The 22,325-nt window shown below is 40.8% G+C and overlaps 1 protein-coding gene and 1 long non-coding RNA gene across 2 annotated transcripts; one reads left to right on the forward strand and one right to left on the reverse strand.

The window, feature by feature from the left end:
* Positions 1 to 1,226: 1,226 nt before the first annotated feature.
* Positions 1,227 to 2,177, reverse strand: LOC143187159 (uncharacterized). Its single transcript, XR_013003154.1, has 3 exons — positions 1,875 to 2,177; positions 1,567 to 1,644; positions 1,227 to 1,456 (listed from the first exon to the last, which is right to left on the reverse strand). It is a non-coding gene; the product is annotated as an uncharacterized LOC143187159 (long non-coding RNA).
* A 6,921-nt stretch (positions 2,178 to 9,098) lies between these two features.
* LOC143187008 (uncharacterized) lies at positions 9,099 to 11,363 on the forward strand. Its single transcript, XM_076390926.1, has 2 exons — positions 9,099 to 10,100; positions 10,502 to 11,363. The coding sequence occupies exon 1, from the start codon at positions 9,202 to 9,204 to the stop codon at positions 9,913 to 9,915; it is 714 nt and encodes a 237-aa protein (XP_076247041.1). The 5' UTR covers positions 9,099 to 9,201; the 3' UTR covers positions 9,916 to 10,100; positions 10,502 to 11,363.
* Positions 11,364 to 22,325: the final 10,962 nt, after the last annotated feature.

Consider the following 22,325-nt stretch of genomic DNA (forward strand, 5'->3'; position numbering starts at 1 on the left):
ACTTTACGAATATTAAGAAACTTAAATATATTCTTATAGATATCCTCTAGAAGAATATAGAAAAAATATAGAATCTCGCTTCAAAAATATCAGTGACCTTGCAATTTCGTAAAAAGAATGACTGGGAAAAATTCTTTCCATTGTTAAATTACATTGTGTAATAATAAATAGGACAAGTATGTAGGTGCTCTCATTTAGCTTGTTCATATTCTATAATTATTATGTTTATTTATTATTACTATTTACATAAAATTATGTTTACAGAAAATAATTAAGGGGTTACATTACTTTGAAACTTTACAAAGATTGCAAGTTAAAGTAAGTCATTATACAACTATTACAACATATAACAAATATTGTTTCTTGGTACCATGACTTTTTTAGTTATATACAATAATATATATACATTAAGAAGTTTTTATAGTTTAATAGTTCAAATCGTTAGAAAATTGTACTGTTTAATAGCTTAATACATTAAAAAATTTAAAACTTTAATATCTCAATGGCTGATACGTAGAGTATAGTTATTATTTATGTAAGTAGTATATTTAATTATACTAATCCATAAAATTCAAAATTTTATAATCTCAACAAAGTCTTTACTGCCCTAGCTGTATGTACTTTGCATTTTGCATTGTTTTGTTGTATTCCTTTCTTCTGTGTTATTGTGTCAAATATATTTATAATACAATTTTAAAGTTAATATCAGACTGTGAATTTTTATTTGAATTAAAGTTTTCAAGAAACTTAATAAAGGAATGAAACTTAAATAACCGTATGTCTTGTTTTCTAAATATTGCAACTTGATTTATATTCTTCATATTTTCTATATTTTGGCATGAATGAATGAAATTCGCAATGTAGTTATTAATTATTACTCTTACATAAACATTCAAAAATTACAACAATTTTAGTTTATTTATTTTGAATTGATTGATAAACGTAAATATGGATTGGGAAGGTTAAAGAGTGATAGGTGATTAAGCACACGAAATTTAAAGTTAATAACAATTGTAATTTATTACGAATTCATGAAACATAAATATGTATTGGGAAGGTGAAGCATGATAGGTAATTTTAAGTACATCAAATTAAATTTATTAATAATTTGAATTAATATAAAATAATGAATATAAAATAAAAAAATCAAAAATTAAAAATAAGAAAGTAAAAATTAAAAACTGAATTACAGAATAAAAAATTACAAAAATAGGAATTGAAAAAAGTGTAACTGGATGCATGTAGTATGGATAGTCATTTGAAACATACAAAATGCATATAAATTTTAATATTTTTTTCAGTGAAATATATTATAAGTATAGAATGCATCTCAATATAATATTTATGTTAACCAAATAAATATTCCAAATGCATGTCGTCCCACTGGAAAATCTCCGTTATCGATTCGTCGACGGCGACGTTCGTCATGACACCTTACAGACATTAAGTTTGTAATCTGTAAGCAAAAGAAAAACACAGAAAAATTAGTAAAATTATATTAAAGAAATAGTTATTGTACTGCACCTGTTATTTAAAATGAAAAATAGTATTTATGGCGTGATATACCAATTTTTCCTCAGTAACGTTTGCTTTCCGCCGCTGACAGCGCGTTTCATGAAACCTCATAAACCAGAAGTTTATGAACTGAAAAAAATACATAAAAATTAGTTTTGTAATTTAGATTCATTTACAAACTGTAAATTGAATTTCAAACACAGAAAATTATATGTTCAACGTAATAACTATATTTAAGACATAATGTCACTTAAAATTATCGATGAATTATTTTTTAGATACAATTATTACGTTGAACCAATCATTTCAAGGTTTGAAATTAGTTTTGGAATTTTTTATTCAATGAAAATAGTACTTACGGTGAGCAATGCGGCTGGTTCCAATCTTCAGGGATTTGTGTTTTTCATTTTACAATACACGTACAGTACACGTTTTCGAAAACAGTGAAAACGTTTTCACCAAATCGAATCTTACGTTTTTGTATGATCATCCCCACCAGTGTATCTCCCACTAAACCATCGCTTTTATCATTCGCCTACGTGACAAGATTCTACAGTCTCACAGTTTTGATACTGACACAATGTAATGAAGGGTTACATAACATACGTATATTTATGAACCAGAACCACATTTTCAATCATAACTGCATCGTATCAATACTATATTAAATAATCGAACCACAATTGAACCATGATCGAACCATGATTGATCCACATCAAACCATGATTGTATCTTATCGAATCATAATTGATTCACATCAAACCATGATTGCACCATATCGAACCACAATTCAACATTGAACTACAACTGAACCACGATCAATCCACATCAAACCATGATTGTGCCATATTGAACCACAATTGAATTATATCGAACCATGGTCGAACCATAACCAATCCGTATCAAACCACGATTGCATCATGTAAACAAATGAATGAACCATATAAACCAACGAACCACGATTGAACTATATCAAATCGTAATTGAACCACATCGCGCTATAGTCGTATTATGATTAATGTACTGTGATGTGGCACCAGTGCCAGTCACAAAGCAGCCGAACCGTTCCTGAAGCAAGAGCAACCTTTAATCATCCCCATCAGGAGTCTAACGCATACTAACACCTATTTTACGCACAAGCGACCTCGGTTATCTCGGTGGCCTAGACGAAGGCATTAGCCGGGGACAGAGGTTAAGCAACATCAGAGCTATCAGAGCGGTCTTTTGCAGCGGATCTTTGGAGAAGGGGAGCGGTCAGAGTACCAGTGACTTCAGGATCACTCCGCCCAGTGAGTGACGCGACGTCTAAGGTAAGAGGCTGTCGTAGCCCATCGAGCAGACATCCGAAGGGCAGAGCGACCCCCAGGAAGACGCTAATTGGAGGGCTACACCACGGATGCACGAGGACGCACCGAATAACGAGAACCAGTCGACGCCACGCGAGGTTGGCTAACTCGTTCCGCGTTCCGGGAGAGAAATCTTCCGCGGAAAGGTGTAGCGACGCTGCTACGGGAGCCATCTCGTAGGTAGACGATGGCAGAGAGGACCGGAAGTACAGCGTCTACTACTGCGCCTCGGATCATCGCCGCAAGACGAGTCCCAGGAGGACTCCGTGAGTCCCTGCCAATCATCAATGGCAAATCGAACAGCGCCGCTAATTACACTGTTCAACAAATTTTGACTTTTTTTCGATTTTGTAAACGTGAATAAACATTTCTTATAGATTTCAACATGCTGATTACGAATCTGCAAACCGTTTTTATCCAGAACGTACAGTTTTTGAAAAAATCAATTTTGAAAAAAATGACAAATTTTCAACTTTGGGATTTTTCTGTGCTTTTGCCGTAGTAGTTATTTAGTTGCTCTTTGCAGGAAATGATTCTGTGAACTCTCCCGAATAAAATAATATAAAGAGTTATTAGATTATAAACATCGAAATAGGTTTAAATAACAATTAAAATGAAAAGGACACCCAAAACGCACCCATTTTTGCTGATATTTTTCACTTTCTTTCAAAAAGTAAGGGTCTAGGAGAAAATTTGACTATACCACGCGATAGAGCAAACCTTTCTACTAAGGAAAGCATCAAGCGAATGTTCAAAATTATTTTTGTTTTCAATATAGAAATAAAATAGTTTGGTGAAACGCGCGGCGGCGACAGTGGTACTCAATGACGTCAATGCGTATAGGGTCCGCGGAACGGCAGGCGATAGGCGAGGCGTCCACCAGCGCGCGCCGCCGTCATTGAGTACCACTGTCGCCGCCGCGCGTTTCGCCAAACTATTTTATTTCTATATTGAAAACAAAAATAATTTTGAACATTCGCTTGATGCTTTCCTTAGTGGAAAGGTTTGCTCTATCGCGTGGTATAGTCAAATTTTCTCCTAGACCCTTACTTTTTGAAATAAAGTGAAAAATATCAACAAAAATGGGTGCGTTTTGGGTGTCCTTTTCACTTTAATTGTTATTTAAACCTATTTCGATGTTTATAATCTAATAAATATTTATATTATTTTATTCGGGAGAGTCCACAGAATCATTTCGTACAAAGAGCAACTAAATAACTACTACGGCAAAAGCACAGAAAAATCCTAAAGTTGAAAATTTGTCATTTTTTTCAAAATTGATTTTTTCAAAAACTGTACGTTCTGGAAAAGAACGGTTTGCAGATTCGTAATCAGTACGTCGAAATCTATAAGAAATGTTTATTCACGCTTACAAAATCAGACCCGTGTTGAACAGTGTTATTGGTCGCGAAACCGCGCGACACGAGGGAGCAAATCGGGGGTAAGGTGGGGGAAGCGTCGCGTGCCGTGATCCTGCCGCACGCAGCGATCTCGGCCTTCTTCTTGTTCGGGGCGTCGACTGGATCGCAAGCGGTGAGTCTCCCCTCATTGTTTTCCACGGTTGTCGCATGCGGAAGTATCTTCGGCCTGCTGGTTTCGAGCCATCGTGGCCGCAGCCACGCGGACGGTTATCTTACACATGCCAAAACGTGCGTTTCAGCCTCGTCGTCACCCGTAAACCATTGTTACGCGATCGTCTAACTGAGAAACGGGTACCTCCCTGCGACCACATGTCGCGGTCCATCGCGTGTAAGAACCTCGTACATACCCTGTACGTTTCTCGCTGAAATACATCTCCTATTTTACTAGAAAACTGTGTTTTAACTGAGGTTCTCGCCGTAGGAATCCGAAATCCTAGACACGTTCCTTACCACGTGTCTGAAAGAATCTCGCGCCTCTCCGCGCTAAGAGCTAGCTCGTGCTGCAATTCGGAAAACGGGAAGCGCGTTCCACGCTGGTATCGCAAGATACCTGGCACCCGCGGTAAAAGTCAAGGCGTGGGACGCGTGGCGATCTGATTTTGCACGCTCGTCCTAGCCCGAATACGGCTCAGCGAGACGATCATGTCACAAAATTTGGCGCCCAACGTGGTTTTCTTGAGAATGCAGCGGGCAAAGGGTGAGAAACGATTAGATTTGTAGGTTAAAACTCTGCTTTTCTCCAGTATATTATAACATCTTATTTTCAGGCGTTAACAGTTTCGGGTAGCGAGCCAGTGCGGGAAGTGCTCGAAGCGGCCGTGAGTGTTTACATCGCCGGGTGTATTTACGTGTCGTGAGCGTGTATGTTGGTGCCGTGCTTGGTAACAGTGTCGTAACGAAAAATTTCAAAAGGAATAGGATAACGAATAGGTCGTTTCTGTCGTCGATAAACGGTGTGGTATCACGCGTGACATTTTGAGGTTAGAAAAGATCGAAAATCTGTGGAGCATACAGTCGACTGCTCGGAAAGAGGTTAGACGATCGCCGGTACGCGCGAAATGGTGACTAATTCAGACGAATCTCTCCGTCTCCTCGAACACGTAGAATTATTAAAATTACTGTTACAACGACAATTATCAATTCAAGGAACGGACGACGGATTACGTGAACGATTGCTGCGTGATATATCGATCGAACGAACAGACGAAGGGGAATGGGGTACAATGGATTCGCGTACGTTGCGCGTCGTGAACGTACAACATGAGTCACCGCATTCCCCTCACCCGGAGGTAGGTCAGGAGTATTTTGGATCATCGTCGCAAACGTTTCAATGGGGACCGACATATTCGGTTCCCGAATTCGCGCGCACGACTCACGTCGTGCACGTCTAGTTAGGTTCACGCGATTATGTCGAAATGGAATTTAAAATTCTCGGGAAGTCGCAAGGAAGATGCCGAAGCGTTCCTTATTATTCAGTTTTTTCTGTCAGGCGTCGCACGCATATGGTATCACACCCATTGTTCGGAATGGAATTCATGGGAACAATTTAAAATGGAGTGGACAAACCGCTTCGGGTACTCAAATTATGATTTTGCTTTACTGCAGGAAGCAATTAGTCGTACACAAGGCGAGGAAGAATCGGTTGACGATTATTTATCGTGTATTCAGGTGATTTTTCAAAAAGTAAAACTGCAGTGGCCCGTAACGCAGCAAATAACTTGCGCTCATTCGAATTTACTACCGCAAATTCGTGCACGCATACCGCAGGAGGACGTAACGGATATGAATTCAATCGCTAGAAATACTAGTGAAACGAGCGGAAACACCTTCGGGTACTCGTTATCATCCACCACCGTTGCTGGAAGACTCGATTTTGTCGGAATTTGCATATCACGGGCCACGATTCTCGTCAACAGTATTCGTTGCAATAAATAAAGGCGCGGGTATCTCGTCGGGCCCGTTAAAGGCCACGACAATCGAAACAGGGGGATCGTTGCGAAAGCCAAAAATGAAAGACGCGGTAGCGCAGACAGAGGCGCGGGCGGTACCAAAACGGCGGGACGGTTGTTGGAACTGCGGCCAAAAGGGTCACTTCGCGTGTGAGTGCCGAAATCGACAGCGACGCCATTGTTACCATTGCCGAGAACCGGACGTCAGCACGAGAGACTGCCCCACTTGCGCTAGAACGGGAAACCAATAGGAGAACCGATCGCGCAGGTGGAAGCGGTTCTTGTGGAAAGACGTCCCCCTGTGACTCACTAATGGTTACCTATCATGGGTGCTCCGCAGCGAGGACTATTGCACGGCGATCGTTGTTGTACTTGGCAATCCGCATCGGAAAAATTTCTACGGGAGCATTAATTGATTCAGGAGGCATCATGTTTCGTGAGCTGAGCGTGGGCGAACGCGAATAAATTAAAACAACGAAAACGAAACGACAAACGGGCGCTAGTAATATTACTCAACAGTCAGGTAGATCGCTCAGAAGAGCAAGCGAACTTGAAATCTCCCTCTGGGACAGGAAGTGGTAAGAAGCCATTGTTAGCTGGGATTAGACGCGTTGGAAGGATTGGCTCTCGTCGTCGACTACGCGCAGCGACGTTAGGGGTTCTCTGAAGACGACACGCAGTCTTTCACGATCGAAAACGATCAGTAAAGCCTAACGACGTGTTACGGTATTAGAGAATTAACAAACAAGTAGTCGACTATTCTTGAGGAATTTTCGTCAAAGCGGTTAATTCTCGAATGGGGCAACCCCGGAATGACCACACTAATCGAACATAAAATTGATGTAGAGGAGCACGCGCCAGTAGCGGTATTACCAGGTATCACCGAAAGTGTAGGCCGCGATAGACGAGGAAGTCGATAGGCACAGAATGGCACAGAATTCGTGAATAGAAATCTGAAAAACCTAACTACTGAATACGGGATTTATCATTCCACCACGCGCCCGTACCATCCACAAGCGAACCCCGTAGAGCGCGTAAAAAGGGTATTAAAAACCATGATAGTGGAATGTCTCGGGAAAAATCACCGCGAATAGGACAAACATATTACGCAATTTCGATTCGCGTACAATACGGTACACCATACATCGATAGATACTACACCCGTATTTCTAAATTGCGGACGTCGCCCAGTGCCGATGCACTGTTTAAGAGAACGCGTGGAGCAGGATATAGAACTTAGGGAAGTCGATACGTCGGTATGGTAGGAACGGATGAAACAGATGGATAGAGTAATGTTGCGGACGAGAGCCGCTCTCGGGTCTGGTCGCGACTCTCGTCCGCGACTGGTAGTCGATTCGGCTTCCTTTGCTCTCGGTCGCCGAGATAATTGGTACACGACCGGAGAAGCAAAAAAAAGGGTCTCGCTCGAGCTCGATGCCCGAAATCAATGACGTCAGAAAAGACAAGGATAGCATTAGGGATTTAATAGGAAAAATTGAAGTTCCTTATTTGCAAACAGATTTTCACGCAAGTAACACCAATCGATTCCTTGTGCTCTCCCGATAAAAATGATATCAAATACGACATGATTCCTATTATTTATAATAAAGATATTTAAATAATAAAGGTTGGAACCCTGCGACGGTTACGGAGAATCGTCAAAGTTACTTTTCTATTAGTTCTTTACGAGCTAAAAATGACATAAACAGAATTTATGTATATTATATTTAATCGATGTCGGAAAGAAGATATTAAAAATAAAAAAATAAAAATTTCTAAACATTTAAAACGGAACTTATATACATACTTTTTGTATTACGCTTTCATTTTCTTAATAATTTCAGTCATTAAATAATTAAACACAAAAATATGAGGGAATACATAATAGGGAGTTAGCCCTACGACGAGAGCCGCGTTCGTCGAATCGACTACCACTCGCGAGCGAGAGTCGCGCTCGGGTCTAGTCGTGCCTTAGAATCGACTACCATTCACGGACGAGAGCAGCGCTCGGGAATGGTCGTGTTTAAAATCGACTACCACTCACGGACGAGAGTCGCGCCCGGGTCTGTTTACGAGCATGACCTTTCGTTCTACAAACCAAGTTTTATGTATCTTTGTTAAAAATAATCGGAATCATGTCGTGTTTGACATCCTTTTAATTGGGAGAGCACAAGGAATCGATTGGTGTTACTTGCGTGAAAATCCGTTTGCGAATAAGAAACTTCAATTTTTCCTATTTAAATCACTAATGCTGTCGTTGTTTTTTATGACATCCTTGTTCTCGGGCGTCGAGCTCGAACGCGATGGTTCCAAGAATTGGTTTCTCGGCGGCACGTATCAAACGAGGTAGTGGGGATAAACCGCGGCTCTCGTCCGTGTAGACGAAACGGCTCTCGTCCGCAACATTACTGTACCTTGCAGCTTTGGGTTCGAGAAAATTTCGAACTAGCGGCAGACGTACAAGTACGGCACTACAACGCACCTCGTAAATATAGAGTTTTCGAAAAGGGCGAACTGGTGCTTCGACTCCAAAGAATTCTATCGTCAGCTACACAAAATATCGCAGCAAAATTAGCGCCGAGGTACCACAGACCAGTTAGGATACGCGACCGTATAACGCGAACGGTATACGAGGTTGAAACGCTAGAAAGCAAATCGCCAAACCATTTAGAACATATTGTACTTTCACAGGCTAGCGACAAGTAATAAATTGAAAAAGACAGAAACATGAACGACGGGAAGAGTTATCAGGAGCTGAGGGCCTCCGCGTTGCGGTCCATGATGGTCCACTACCGGGGCCTGATAGAATATATTCAGCAGAACTGTCCGGGATTCCCGAGAGAACTCCAAGAATGGAACTCCATCATTTCGGCGGCCGAGTATACTACCGAAGGGGCGAGGGTGAGCGACCCGCCGAAAACGCGGGATAGCGAAACCCAGACTCCCCGGAGCTTGACCGCCGAGGGGGGAATGCAAGCTGGGTCCGTCTGCATCACCACCCCTGTGGTGGACGCGCAGCCAAACCCAGAGCTGATAGAGCTGGGGATCGAGAAGGAGCCTGCGGAGGACCCGGAGAATGGGGAAGGATATCTGGTACTGCGGCAGCAAGCGCTGCAGGCCGATAGAGGATATCTGGAGAACAAGCTGCCGTCCCTACCGCAGAGAAGGAGGCCGAACGAACCACCCGCGCCTCCAAGAAAATCACCGGTACCGGGACCCTCCTGGTACCAGGAGGAGCCCGTACCTGAGTGGCACAAGCCGGCGGCACAGCAGCCAGCATCAGGGGAGAAATTTCCTATGAAAAGAGGCGCGGAGTGGGACCTCGAAGAGGATGTCCGGTCACCAGGGGAGAACCAAGTTCCAAGGAAGCGGGCTAAAAGGAAAAGGGGCGGAAAGAAAACGCACAAGCGCCCCAAATGTTTCAACTGCGGAAAATGGGCTCATGAGTACGGAAGTTGCCCGCTTCCAAGGACCGCGGAGTTCTGTTATCGGTGCGGTCTCCGAGGGGTCACCATCGCGGTGTGCCCCAAGTGCCGGGAGAAATGGGAGAAGGAGGGTCCTTATATTCCTGGCCTTGGGAATGTGCCGCGGGAGGTGACCCTCACCAAGGAGGATCGAATTAAAGGCTATCTGGCCGCCATGGCTGAGGAGGAGCGGCAGGAGAGGCAGCGGTCCGGGGCTTGAAGGGAAGTAGGTGGTAGTGGGAGGGGGGAAATGATTAGGCCGACAAGAGTGGGCTAAGGGGCCCAAGGAGTCGACCCCACACCATCCATGAGGATAACTAAGGCCCCGGTGGTGGATCGGATGGACGCACGAGCAGGGCACGACAGTAAAGATAGCAAGCACAGGAGCAGAAAACCAGGATGTCGGTAGGTTTCAAATTTAGTCTATCTATTTGACAGTGATTCAAAGTGGTTACAGCCAAAAGGGTACAGGTTCTCTTGATTGAGTACGGTAATTAGGATAATTGGATTTGTGCGTTAGCGAAGGTAGCAATCAAGATTACTTGTTCGATTAAAAGATCGACCGAAATAATAGCCAGAAACCGCAACTTCTAATGAGGGTGCGCAGTAAAGTGCTTGGTTCCGAGTCTCGGGGGGAGGATTATGTGGAGGGAGGGGGTCTCCCTCGTTGGTCTCCCCCAGGGAGGGAGGAATTGTGACATGGCACCTGTGCCAGTCACAAGGCTGATCCTTTCCTAGGACAAGAGCGGTCTTTAGTGCGCACCATCCGGAGTCTAACGCGTTACTAACACCTACTTCATGTACAGGCGACGTCTGTTATCTTGGCAGCCTAGACGAAGGCATTGGCAGGGGACAGGGGCTAAGCAACATCGGAGCCATCCGAGCGGTCTTTTGCGGCGGATCTTTGGAGAAGGGGAGCGGTCAGAGTACCAGTGACTTCAGGATCACTTCGCCCGGTGAGTGACGCGACGCCTAAGGTGAGAGGCTGTCGTAGCCCATCGAGCAGACATCCGAAGGGCAGAGCGATCCCTGGGAAGATGCCGACGGCAGAGCTGCACCACGGATGCATGAGGACGCACCGAATAACGGGAACCAGCCGACGCCACACGAGGTTGTCCACCTCGCTCCGGATTCCGGGAGAGAAATCTTCCGCGGAAAGGTGTAGCGACGATGCTACGGGAGCATAGGTAGACGATGGCAGAGAGGACCGGAAGTACAGCGTCTACTACTGCGCCTCGGATCATCGCCGCAAGAAGAGTTCCAGGGAGACTCAATGGCAGGGGGACTCAATCCCTGCCAATCACCGATGGTTATCCGAACTGCATCGATAATTATTGGTCGCGAGGTCGTGCGACACCATCGGGGCACGGTGGTGGAAGCATTGCATACCGAGATCCTATCGCACGCAGAGATCTCCGCGCTAAGAGCTAGATTGGGCCGGGATTCGGAAAACGAAAAGCGTGTTCCACGCTGGTATTGCAAGATACCTGGCGCCCACGGTAAAAATCGACACGTGGGGCGCGTAGCGTCCTGATCCTGCACGCTCATCGTAACCCGAATACGGCTCGGCACGCCGCTACACGTCGCAATGTGAAATGGTTAAAGTTTGATAATTCACACAAGTCTTGGATACATAAGAATAATATACTGTAAACATAAAAAGATGTGTTTTTGTTACAATGTTAATATAAAGATATAATTAAATTGATTTTATACAATAATTTCAATTATACAACTTCTATCTTTTACAATGTTATTTTATAATGCTCCCAAGGTAATGTATCATCTGAATCGGGTACGAGATACCGTTTATCATTACATGGACTGAGAACAATTTTCAAGTCGGTTACTGTATACATATTGTACAATTTAAACCTTATACATGACTAACGACGAATTATTTGAAATGCATCGCGTAAACAGTGCTTGTAGTCATCGAAATTTATAATCTTGAATACAACATTGTTTTTGACATCTTTCAATTTTCTCACATCTTTTTTACGAGACACTTTCGAAACGTACATCTTAGCTGTAAGCCGAATAAATTCAATCATTGTTGCACCATTGTTTTCATTTTTCATCAGGCCAGGGACTTCCGTATTGATGAGTGGCATGCCATTGTTTCGAGCCAAGGGTAAGTGGAGTTTGGCCGCGTTGCTTTGAATTGGTAATATTGAGAGTTTTGTTAGTAGCAGGCAAATATGTGTGTGGTTAATACGGATAGTTGTGGAATGCTGATGGAGTCATCACTTACGATTTGTAACAATACATCCCGAGTATAAATATAATGTATACATTTTTTTCATGCATTATGCAATGGTTGTACAGTAATGTTGCGGACGAGAGCCGTTTCGTCTACACGGACGAGAGCCGTGGTTTATCCCCACTACCTCGTTTGATACGTGTCGCCGAGAAACCAATTCTTGGAACCATCGCGTTCGAGCTCGACGCCCGAGAACAAGGATGTCATAAAAAACAACGATAGCATTAGGGATTTAAATAGGAAAAATTGAAGTTTCTTATTCGCAAACGGATTTTCACACAAGTAACACCAATCGATTCCTTGTGCTCTCCCGATTAAAATGATGTCAAACACGACATGATTCCGATTATTTTTAACAAAGATACATAAAACTTGGTTTGTAGAACGAAAGGTCATGCTCGTAAACAGACCCGGGCACGACTCTCGTCCGCGAGTGGTAGTCGATTTTAAGCACGACCAGTCCCGAGCGCTGCTCTCGTCCGTGAATGGTAGTCGATTCTAAGGCACGACTAGACCCGAGCGCGACTCTCGCTCGCGAGTGGTAGTCGATTCGACGAACGCGGCTCTCGTCGTAGGGCTAACTCCCTATTATGTATTCCCTCATATTTTTGTGTTTAATTATTTAATGACTGAAATTATTAAGAAAATGAAAGCGTAATACAAAAAGTATGTATATAAGTTCCGTTTTAAATGTTTAGAAATTTTTATTTTTTTATTTTTAATATCTTCTTTCCGACATCGATTAAATATAATATACATAAATTCTGTTTATATCATTTTTAGATCGTAAAGAACTGATAGAAAAGTAACTTTGACGATTCTCCGTAACCGTCGCAGGGTTCCAACGTTTATTATTTAAATATCTTTATTACAAATAATAGGAATCATGTCGTATTTGATATCATTTTTATCGGGAGAGCACAAGGAATCGATTGGTGTTACTTGCGTGAAAATCTGTTTGCAAATAAGGAACTTCAATTTTTCCTATTAAATCCCTAATGCTATCCTTGTCTTTTCTGACGTCATTGATTTCGGGCATCGATCTCGAGCGAGACCCTTTTTTTTGCTTCTCCGGTCGTGTACCAATTATCTCGGCGACCGAGAGCAAAGGAAGCCGAATCGACTACCAGTCGCGGACGAGAGTCGCGACCAGACCCGAGAGCGGCTCTCGTCCGCAACATTACTGTATTATGAAAATAATCAATTAATGAATTAAAATTGTGATTGAATTTAATTGCGTGCATTTAATCATCTATCGTTCTTCAGCTTCCCACTCCATATTTACGTTTTATCAATTAATTTGATCAAGATGAACAATATAGGAGTTTCCAATTACAGACGATTCGGTTTTTAAAAGTACTTACTGTTGGTTAAGACTGCAAAATTACCACCAGTTGGTAAGGATTGGATGAAAATCCCAGTGAGGGGGTCCTCTGCTCTCTCTCCTGTAATGCCAATCCCCTGAGTGATGCCCGCCCACACACACGCACACACATCGTGCCCCATAGCTTTGGAGACCCTCTAATACTCTGCTACTAACTTATTTGAGGTTCTCTACCAACCCTCAAAATATTGAAACGTACATATACACGGTGATTCTCTCGCTAGGGTAGACAAAGGCCGTACCGCCGTCTAAACATTGCACCCAAAACCCATAGTACTGTAGCCGCTGTGCCATCGGGGGTTCGAAGACGGATGGCTACAGCGACGAAGACGATTGTGTGCGTACATGTGTGAGTTAAAGTCAAGAATCCCGCAGATGAGACTTCAGCTCACACATGTTACATATTATACAGGGTATATATGTTACATATACATGTATCGATTTCTTTAAAATAGTGTGAAAAAATTCTGGTGGCCCGTGGTTGTTCCCAGCCTTCATGGCCTTCCCATTGGAGGGGACGCGTATCTTTCGATGTGTGATCAGGTCATTGCGTTAACTTTAACGAATTTTCATAAAGCCAATTTTAAAATTGTCCATATTTTTGAAAAGCTGCCCGTAAAGAGGATAAGTAGGACTATATTCTCATTTTTTTCCAATATTCCTCCATTACCACAAAATCACATTTCTTTAAAACAATTGCAAAAGAAATAATTAAAAACAACTTTTTTTTTAAATGAAATAATTTTTATTCAGCACTTCAATGTATCTACTCTAAGCGTGAACAAGCTGATTTTCGCGCTGTTATTAGTTTAGGAGCTATGAATTTTTGAAATAAGTTAGTACTTTAAGCAGCTGTAAAATTCATAATTTCAGAAATTTTGGAAAATCCTTTGATACATGTTTAAACATCGCTAAAAACTATAACATATCCAAATTTAAACAAGATCCGAGATGTTATTCCGAAAAGTGTCCAATTTCACATGGAATGATGGACTCGAAGACGGATTATTCCGTACTGAGTTTTCAAGGCGGTCGGATTTCTTATGTACTTTTGAGTTGCGGAAAATCTCCTTATTACAGTAGTTTTTATTGTTTTTAAAACTTATACATATTTTGTACAAAACTTAATAGTATCCAGTATTGATTATCAAAAGATTTTTGCTAGCGAGAGTACCTTCATTCTGCGGACTACAAGTCGTCACGTTATCACGAAACGTCAAACACCTGCGTTTCAGCCTCATCGCGATCCGCCTAATAAGTTTGTAACGCGATTATTAATCGTGGGTAACGAGTATCTCACCACGTGGGTCGCTGGACGTTTCGCGAGTAATAAGAGCGTCCAGGAAAATCTGTACGTTACTCCCTAAATATATCGTCTTTTATCTCGCAGAAAAACCGTTTGATGTTCTCTTTGCGAAAGAATTCGAAATCCCATCAGCATTCCTTACTCTCCGTTTGGAAAAATCCAACCCCTCTACGCGTTTAATAGCTAGTTTAAGCCGCAATAGAATAACGAGACGCACGCTTCTATGCTGGCATCGAAGAATACTGGGCGCTCTTTTATAAATTCACAACATGAGAAGCATGAAGGCTAACTTTGCACGGCCATTCGGGCTTGACCATGACAGCGAACGGGCACATCGCAATGTATATGCTTTTATTACTATCGTATGTACGTGTACGGTGTTTTTGAAAGAGAAATAAAATATAAATAGATAATTCAATTCCGAAAATTCTTGGCTTTAATGAACTTCGGTCCTAGATACAGATATATATTGGATACTATTAAGTTTTGTACAAAATATATACATATTTTAAAAACAATAAAAACGACTATTTTAATAAAATCCATAGTATGTACAGTTTAGTTCATTTTGACTTTTTATTTTATTCTTCATTAGGTTTACAAAATGTCTGATATGGATAATGTTACATGGTTATTGATACATGACACGAAATACAGTCCAATTTTCTAAAATTGAGCCCTGGTGGTTCGGACCTCTAACTTCCAGTGTTGCCGCTTCGTTTGATCGTGAATCGTGCACTTCTTCCTTACGACGCGACGCGCGCTTTACTTGGCCTTAACCAATTATCTACGAATACTTAGTCGTGGGTCCTCACAGGTCCTTGCTTATACTTTATCTTTGTATGGCGTTTGTCATTTTTGTTTTTCAGTGGGGTTACCCAACGCCAGTTCAATAGCGGCTGACAAGGGTATCGAATCCTATTGACAATTTAGAGAAGCTTGTGTCCCACAGAAAAAATGGCGGACAATTCGACTTCATTTACCTTAAATTCGAAACAGGTTAAGTCTTAAATTACCTCGCAATTTCACACAAGCCTGTATAATATTGAATCGTTATCAGAATTTCTTAAACCGATAAAGAAATACACAAGAAGTAATCAATTTAGCATGGAGTATCTTGTAGATCAGGCTTCGGAATTAACTGCTCTTTTCGGCCGATTTTCGAAGGCGACGCCTCCTTTCTCCCTCGCACGTCACTTCTCTCCGCGGCGGCCCTAGTGCTCGGAAGGTCTCAGGCGCGTGCCACAAAAATCGTGCGTGGCGCATTTGGGCGACGACACTTATATCAATAGATTTCCACATCACCCATGAGGTACTATTGTTGATGCGTTTTTGTTTTGTCAGTGGTATCCCCTGACGCGCGATTCTTGTGGCACGCGCCTGAGGCCTTCCGAGCACTAGGGCCGCCGCGGAGAGAAGTGACGTGCGAGGGAGAAAGGAGGCGTCGCCTTTGAAAATCGGCCGAAAAGAGCAGTTAATTCCGAAGCCTGTTGTAGATAAAGGAATCTGCTTTATCGAGTCAGTGAGAAATACGTATTTGCTCCTAAGCATAGAAAGAGATTCAATCGAATACACAATCTGACAACGTTGCTTGAAATACGTATCCAGACGTTGGGTCACTGAAAAATCGCTGAAAAATCGCATGGTAGCGTTGTATCATCGCGTTATGTTGCTCTGCGATGTATCCACTCCATTACGATGCTAAGTGATCCCCCCTCTCTAATCACGGTTCCCTACTTACTTACTCTTACTTCAGGATAATGTGTACTCGCTACACTGGTAGATATTTTCCTGGCAAGTCCGCTGCATAAAGACGACTTGCTTTAGCACTATTACATTGGGCAAGTCTATACCATACATATGTTTCGGCCATCTCTTGATTTTCGAAATTTTCCATTTTCAATAATTTAACATTTGGTGTTATTGCTCTCCAGTAACTCATATATGATACTAAGAGAGCTGCATCTCATGAGACGGAAAGTGAGGAAATGGCTGCGAATTTTAAGTTCTTCACTGCGAGAACACCAGTCAGCACACAGTTTCGTTTGGTATAAAATAAAGTGTATTTACGAGTAACGTTTACAATAGCAATACAACGGTATTACACGCTATAGTTCGGCGACTTTTCATCCGTGGCGAAATAGTCCCAGTGCGTTACTCACAGCCGGTTTCGCGTTTACAATGAGTTTGGTCAACGAACGAATATCGAAGCATTTAGTCAACTAGGAGAACCTGTGAGGGTTCAGCTCCTCCACCAAGTTTCCTGCACACATGGCCGCAGAGTGTGCGACTCGCTGTAACCTGCTGGCCCCAAGAAAACCCCTCCTTCGCAAAAATCGGATAGCTTCCCGTGTCTTGGCTTTAAGTGTCCACCAAGACCCGTTAGCGCAGAAGTCGGAAGAAAGCGCTTACCTAAATGTTGTCGCCAGGAGATTTGTTAATATTATCGCTACGCTACACTTCTTTATGACCTCCCTGATTGGTTCGCACGCGTCATGCCAATCCACGATCAATTTCCAACTCCAACGATAACTCGTGGATCCCGATTTAGGATTGGGGAGAGCTTTGGTTTGGCCTACAACACGGTAGATGGCGACGATTCCCGAACGGTCTTTTTTTTTCTCCAGGCCCTGAACTTCATCGTCGCCCTCTGTTCTCGATGCGACGTTTGAGACCAAGCATCGCTCTTTCTGTGAGGAGACGAGTCCTGGAACGCGCCGTGAGGTAGCCACTTAACCGTGATAACCGTGATGGAACTATTTCTCACCTCTTGAACATGGTACAGAGTCGCTCGACTCCTCCCAACCTCGGAGACCTTCGATAAAGTAGGTAAGGAGGCCCTCTCCTCCCCTTCCTGGAGGCATCATTCTCACTTTTCGGACTGAGTAGTGATCCTGAGACCGTGGTGCCACTCCAATGATGGGCAGTCAACTCATTACTGCCAATAGCTCAACGCTGGGCCGTTATCGGCGATATGCGTGGAACACGATTATGGATTAACTCCAGGTCTGTTAATTCTCGGCAAAGCGCACTAGAATATTGCCTACAATATGCATGTATATAAAAGAGGTGTTTAAGAAACCTTCCTTATTTTCATTATTCATTACATTCATAAAACATTTAATGGTAATGGTTACTTGATTATGTTTTGGTTTAATGCATCGTGTTGCTAGACAACCAGGCGATTCGTTCTCCCTAGTTCCAATAGTTCACTTTTTACTATTGTTCGTCTATGAGAAGAAGACTAGTGGGACGACGCGGCGTAGGGGTAAAGGAAGTATTTTTTTCATCACATTTTTCACATTTTTTTCTAGCCTTCTCATTGATGAATAGTAGTTTTGCGGTAGGGAAATACTTAGTTCGTAGGCGATTGGTAGCTGCCGAATAAGCTCTGTCGCTTATTTCCTAACACGTCTGTATTCGATGGTGAGCGGCCCTTTCCTTGCATCAATGCTAGAGTACTGTGCGGATAACCACGACTTGAGACCTCCGTATGGGCTGATTTCTGATGACTTTCACCAAATTTTTAAACACTTATTCTTGACTTATATGTTATCTTTACATCTAACATCATCCCTTAAATGTAGCCCATGGCTTTACTCCGCGTTAATGTATTGGGGCATCACTGTATCCCAATGGGGCAGCTGCAGCATGTGATGTGACGCTATCAGGAAGAAGAGCGAAAACAGGAACAAGGAAGTCATTCCCTCCTTACAAAAAAGACTCCGGCGCAATATGACGGGCCATTGGGTTGAGACCATTTGGTCTCCACGTGAAAAATAAACAGAGTTTCAAGTTTCTGAAGACCCTAAGGACGTTTTCGAAAACTAGGCAACATTGCTTCAACGCATTACGTGCTACACCATTGTTAGATGTCATAACTTTGAAATCATGTTCTATACTTTCTAAGGATGAAAAAAGATCACATAAACATAGGTCCGGAGACTCTTCGTTTTCAAGATATAAATACCATTTGTTTATCTCAAAACTTTACATGAGCAGATATCACACGTAGAATTACGAGAACTAATAACACCTTCTTCTGATGTTGGCACCGAGATTGATTAATAGCATGTGAATATTCATACATCTTTGTTAGAAGTAAATCATAACACAAGGAAGTCATTTTCAGCAATTTCTTTAAGCAAATTACAAATTTGTTAAGTATTCAGCCACAAACGAAAAGCGTTTAAACTCGAAAACAACGTTTCCAAACCTACGTTTATATGACCATTTTTCATTTTTATGCAAAGTTCGGCCTACTATTTCTACTATTTCTGTAACATCCTGTATGTGCATTTGAACTTTTTTCACTGTCTTTGTATCTAATTCTAAAACCGATTCTCTAGAAGTGTCCCACTTTCTTTTTACTTTTTACGGGATATGAGGCAGTGTTTTACGCAACACAAAATAACGTATAACTAAAAACTAGACTTTTCCAGATACATGTGTATATAAACTTTTTTCATTGTCTACATAAGTACTGTATAACATTAATAAACTAGAACCCAGGACGTCACAAGGCAAGAGGGTCACCCGCGACATTACAGGCACGAATTAATAGATGTCACCCATTCGATCAATAGTGAAGATGAGTGTAATCCTACATAATGGTCCTGTCCGGTCGACTAATCAGACCCACATGCAGTACATACATATGTAGAACCTATCCTGCAAACCTGCCTCATAATTTCTGGTGTACCTAGTATATTTTTATAACAATTGTAACATTTTTGTCTGCATTTATTATCACTGCCAATACAAAGACTCCATCTTGCACGTTTCCGCTGATTAGTAGTAGCTTCTCTAGTTCTGTATAATTTGGGCTACAACTGTGACAGCTACAACTGTGTTGTTTCACAAACAACATAAACAGTACATGACTCACTCGGAGATCACTAAAGTCGGAAGTAGCCATGTAGATCGGGGAAGACCATCTTCTTCTTCGCTTGTCCTTCCTCTATTGCCGTGAGCACGCACATATACGTATAGAAAATCTCAAATAAGCTTATACTCAGTATTCACCCTACCAGAATTGCAGTGAAATAGGTTTGTTAACAAGTGCTGTTAGTATCAAAGGGACAATAGAAGATCACAATTAAGCCTGACGCTTATTTGTACCATGACATGTAAACCAACATACCAATATTCTATTTGAAATTATATTATACTTTAATTGTGTAAGTGTCTAATTGTGACCTTCTTCTACTGTCCCTTTGACTAGCAGCAACTGCTAGCCAACCTATTTCACTATATTTTTGGCAGGGTGAGTACAAATTTATTTGAGATTCTCTACGCGTAAAGATTTTTTATCATTTTGTGACGTAGCAGAGAGTAAAGAAGGAACAAGATGGAGTCGTTAGTGAAGAACTGGAAGTGGGAGAATACGTTGCTTGGTCTTAGCACATGAGACTGCGTGAGACACTGCAGGACGAACACATTTCGTACGTATGTCGTTGCGCATGTGTTCGTGCGTATGTCGTTGCGCATGGGCTCGTGCGAAGCAACATGGAGGAAAAGTAAATACGAAAGGAGGATGTGGCCTTCACTGATCTATCAAGTAGCCTCCAACTTCAGCCAAAGATAATGCAATACCTAGGTGTACTGCCGTATATAGATACGCTGGCAAAAATGGACCCAGATTAGTGAAGATTCTGTTGCAAAATAATTACGTAGTTTCGTAAATAAGAAATAAAGCCATGTTTTCAGTTTTGGTTTATTAATTTATGTTCATCCATTGCTATTTTATTAATGTGGGGAAAAAACTTTTCAGTCTGCTCTCCCGCAAACATACAATGTAAGCATTGTAATATACTGTATGCATAAATTTTTCATTTTTCCTCCAAAGACGTCGTTACAGTAGATCAAAAAAGAGATTCGTCTAAACGTATTAACTAACAGTTAGATTGTAAGAGATTTTCAACATGTAACAGTACAATTATACATTGATATGTAACTCATAAAATCTATATATATATATTATTATAAAAATTGAAATAAATAGTGCGAAGTATTAATTAGATTTTGTAGGAAGGTTAAATATTCAACCATGAAACGGAGAAAATGACCATTTTGGTTACACTATCGTATATTTTTCTTTTCTTTTTTCTTCAAGACCATTCTTCGAATGGTTTCTGTCTCTAAATTTTTTGGGAAATTGTTATTTACACTTAATAAATTCGAATATATTATTTGCCACATTAAAATGCGGACAAAGCGCCATATATTTGTAGATGTATGGAAAATCCATAAAATTTATTATACGTAAAATATTAACTGTAATTAAACAGCGTAGCTTGTAGGACGGACGACACTGCTTAAACGTATGATTATAAATATACATAAACGTTATGTTACGATTTCATAATCTTTTTATTCCGCAATTGAAATTTAATAAAAAATAAATGGACATTTAGATAATGAAAATAGTAATGTATAATTCTGCGTTTAAATAATGTCTACTACTGTCTAATATTCATTCTGGATTATTCTGTCTATCTAGTATTAATTTTAAGAACGAACTATAGATAAATGTTCAAATTACTTTATCAAAATAAAATATTCACCAGATTTTATCAACGATCGTTCACAGGCATTCATATTGAGACATTTTTCTTGAAATTGTATTTTTCCAAAATTCAACAGGTACAGTAGCATTCTAATACTTTTTCCTTTTACATTTTTGTATAAAAGTGGTGAAACTAATATATTATACATGCAATGTGACATGATAAAAGGTTAAACAAAATTATGACTTTTCACAAACTTCAATTCATTCATTTAAATAACTTTCAATATTCTTGAAGTAAATAAGTGATATTTCGTCATCACTATGATTAGCACGTTCGATTAACATTTCCAATTCATATATTACCACCTCTGTGCTATTTACCTCATCTATTTGCACTGTTGCTTTTATTAACAATGCTTCTAATTGAAGCTAATCATAGTTTAGACGGCCCTTAACGTTGCTTTCTTAAACAGTCTTTCAATTTACCATTTTTAATTTTAATATTTTCTTAAGGCGTCATTTCTTTGCATTCATGACACTTTTTATACGTACACTCCCATTATTAGCTTACGCTATCACATTTTCATCATATAACTCATACATTAAACGCTAAAAACGACAATATATTGTTAAATTTAACTAGTACAAAAGTAAATGCAATTTCTATTTTGTCTTCAATCAATAGTATAGTGATAGAATTCGATTGTACTGAAACATAGAAAAAAAATTTTAACAATACTTTTCAATTCGATGAAATTTTCTGAATTTTAATTTTATTGAATTTGATTTCAATAAAATATGTTTCAAAGAATCTAATAAAGAATTAATAAACTTCTTTCGTGTTTAGTTCCTTTTAAAGAATTTGCATCACTTTTGCATGAACAGAGCCTTCATTATCATAAAACAGAAACATCCGTCGCTACTGTAATTACAAATTAAGCAAATTAATATTCTTTCCGATGATAGTCACTCGACAGACTTCCTGTAGACAACAAACATATTTGATTGCAATTCACATTTTCAAAATGACGAAATTGAATAAACTTTTTCCTACGATAATCAAGATGTTCCGAGTCTGTTGGTATAAAGAATTAGAAGAACTCGTGTTTTAAAATACAGTAGCGAAATAAAGGGTGTGCAAGCATTCCTCAAAATCGCTAAGGAAA

The sequence above is a fragment of the Calliopsis andreniformis genome, unplaced genomic scaffold, assembly GCF_051401765.1.
Source record: "Calliopsis andreniformis isolate RMS-2024a unplaced genomic scaffold, iyCalAndr_principal scaffold0022, whole genome shotgun sequence".
Classification (NCBI taxonomy): Eukaryota; Metazoa; Arthropoda; class Insecta; order Hymenoptera; family Andrenidae; genus Calliopsis; species Calliopsis andreniformis.

What these genes read in the sequence shown, in the direction of transcription:
- LOC143187008 (XM_076390926.1), top strand. Translation starts at nt 9,202, where the DNA reads ATGCAAGCTGGGTCCGTCTGCATCACCACCCCTGTGGTGGACGCGCAG.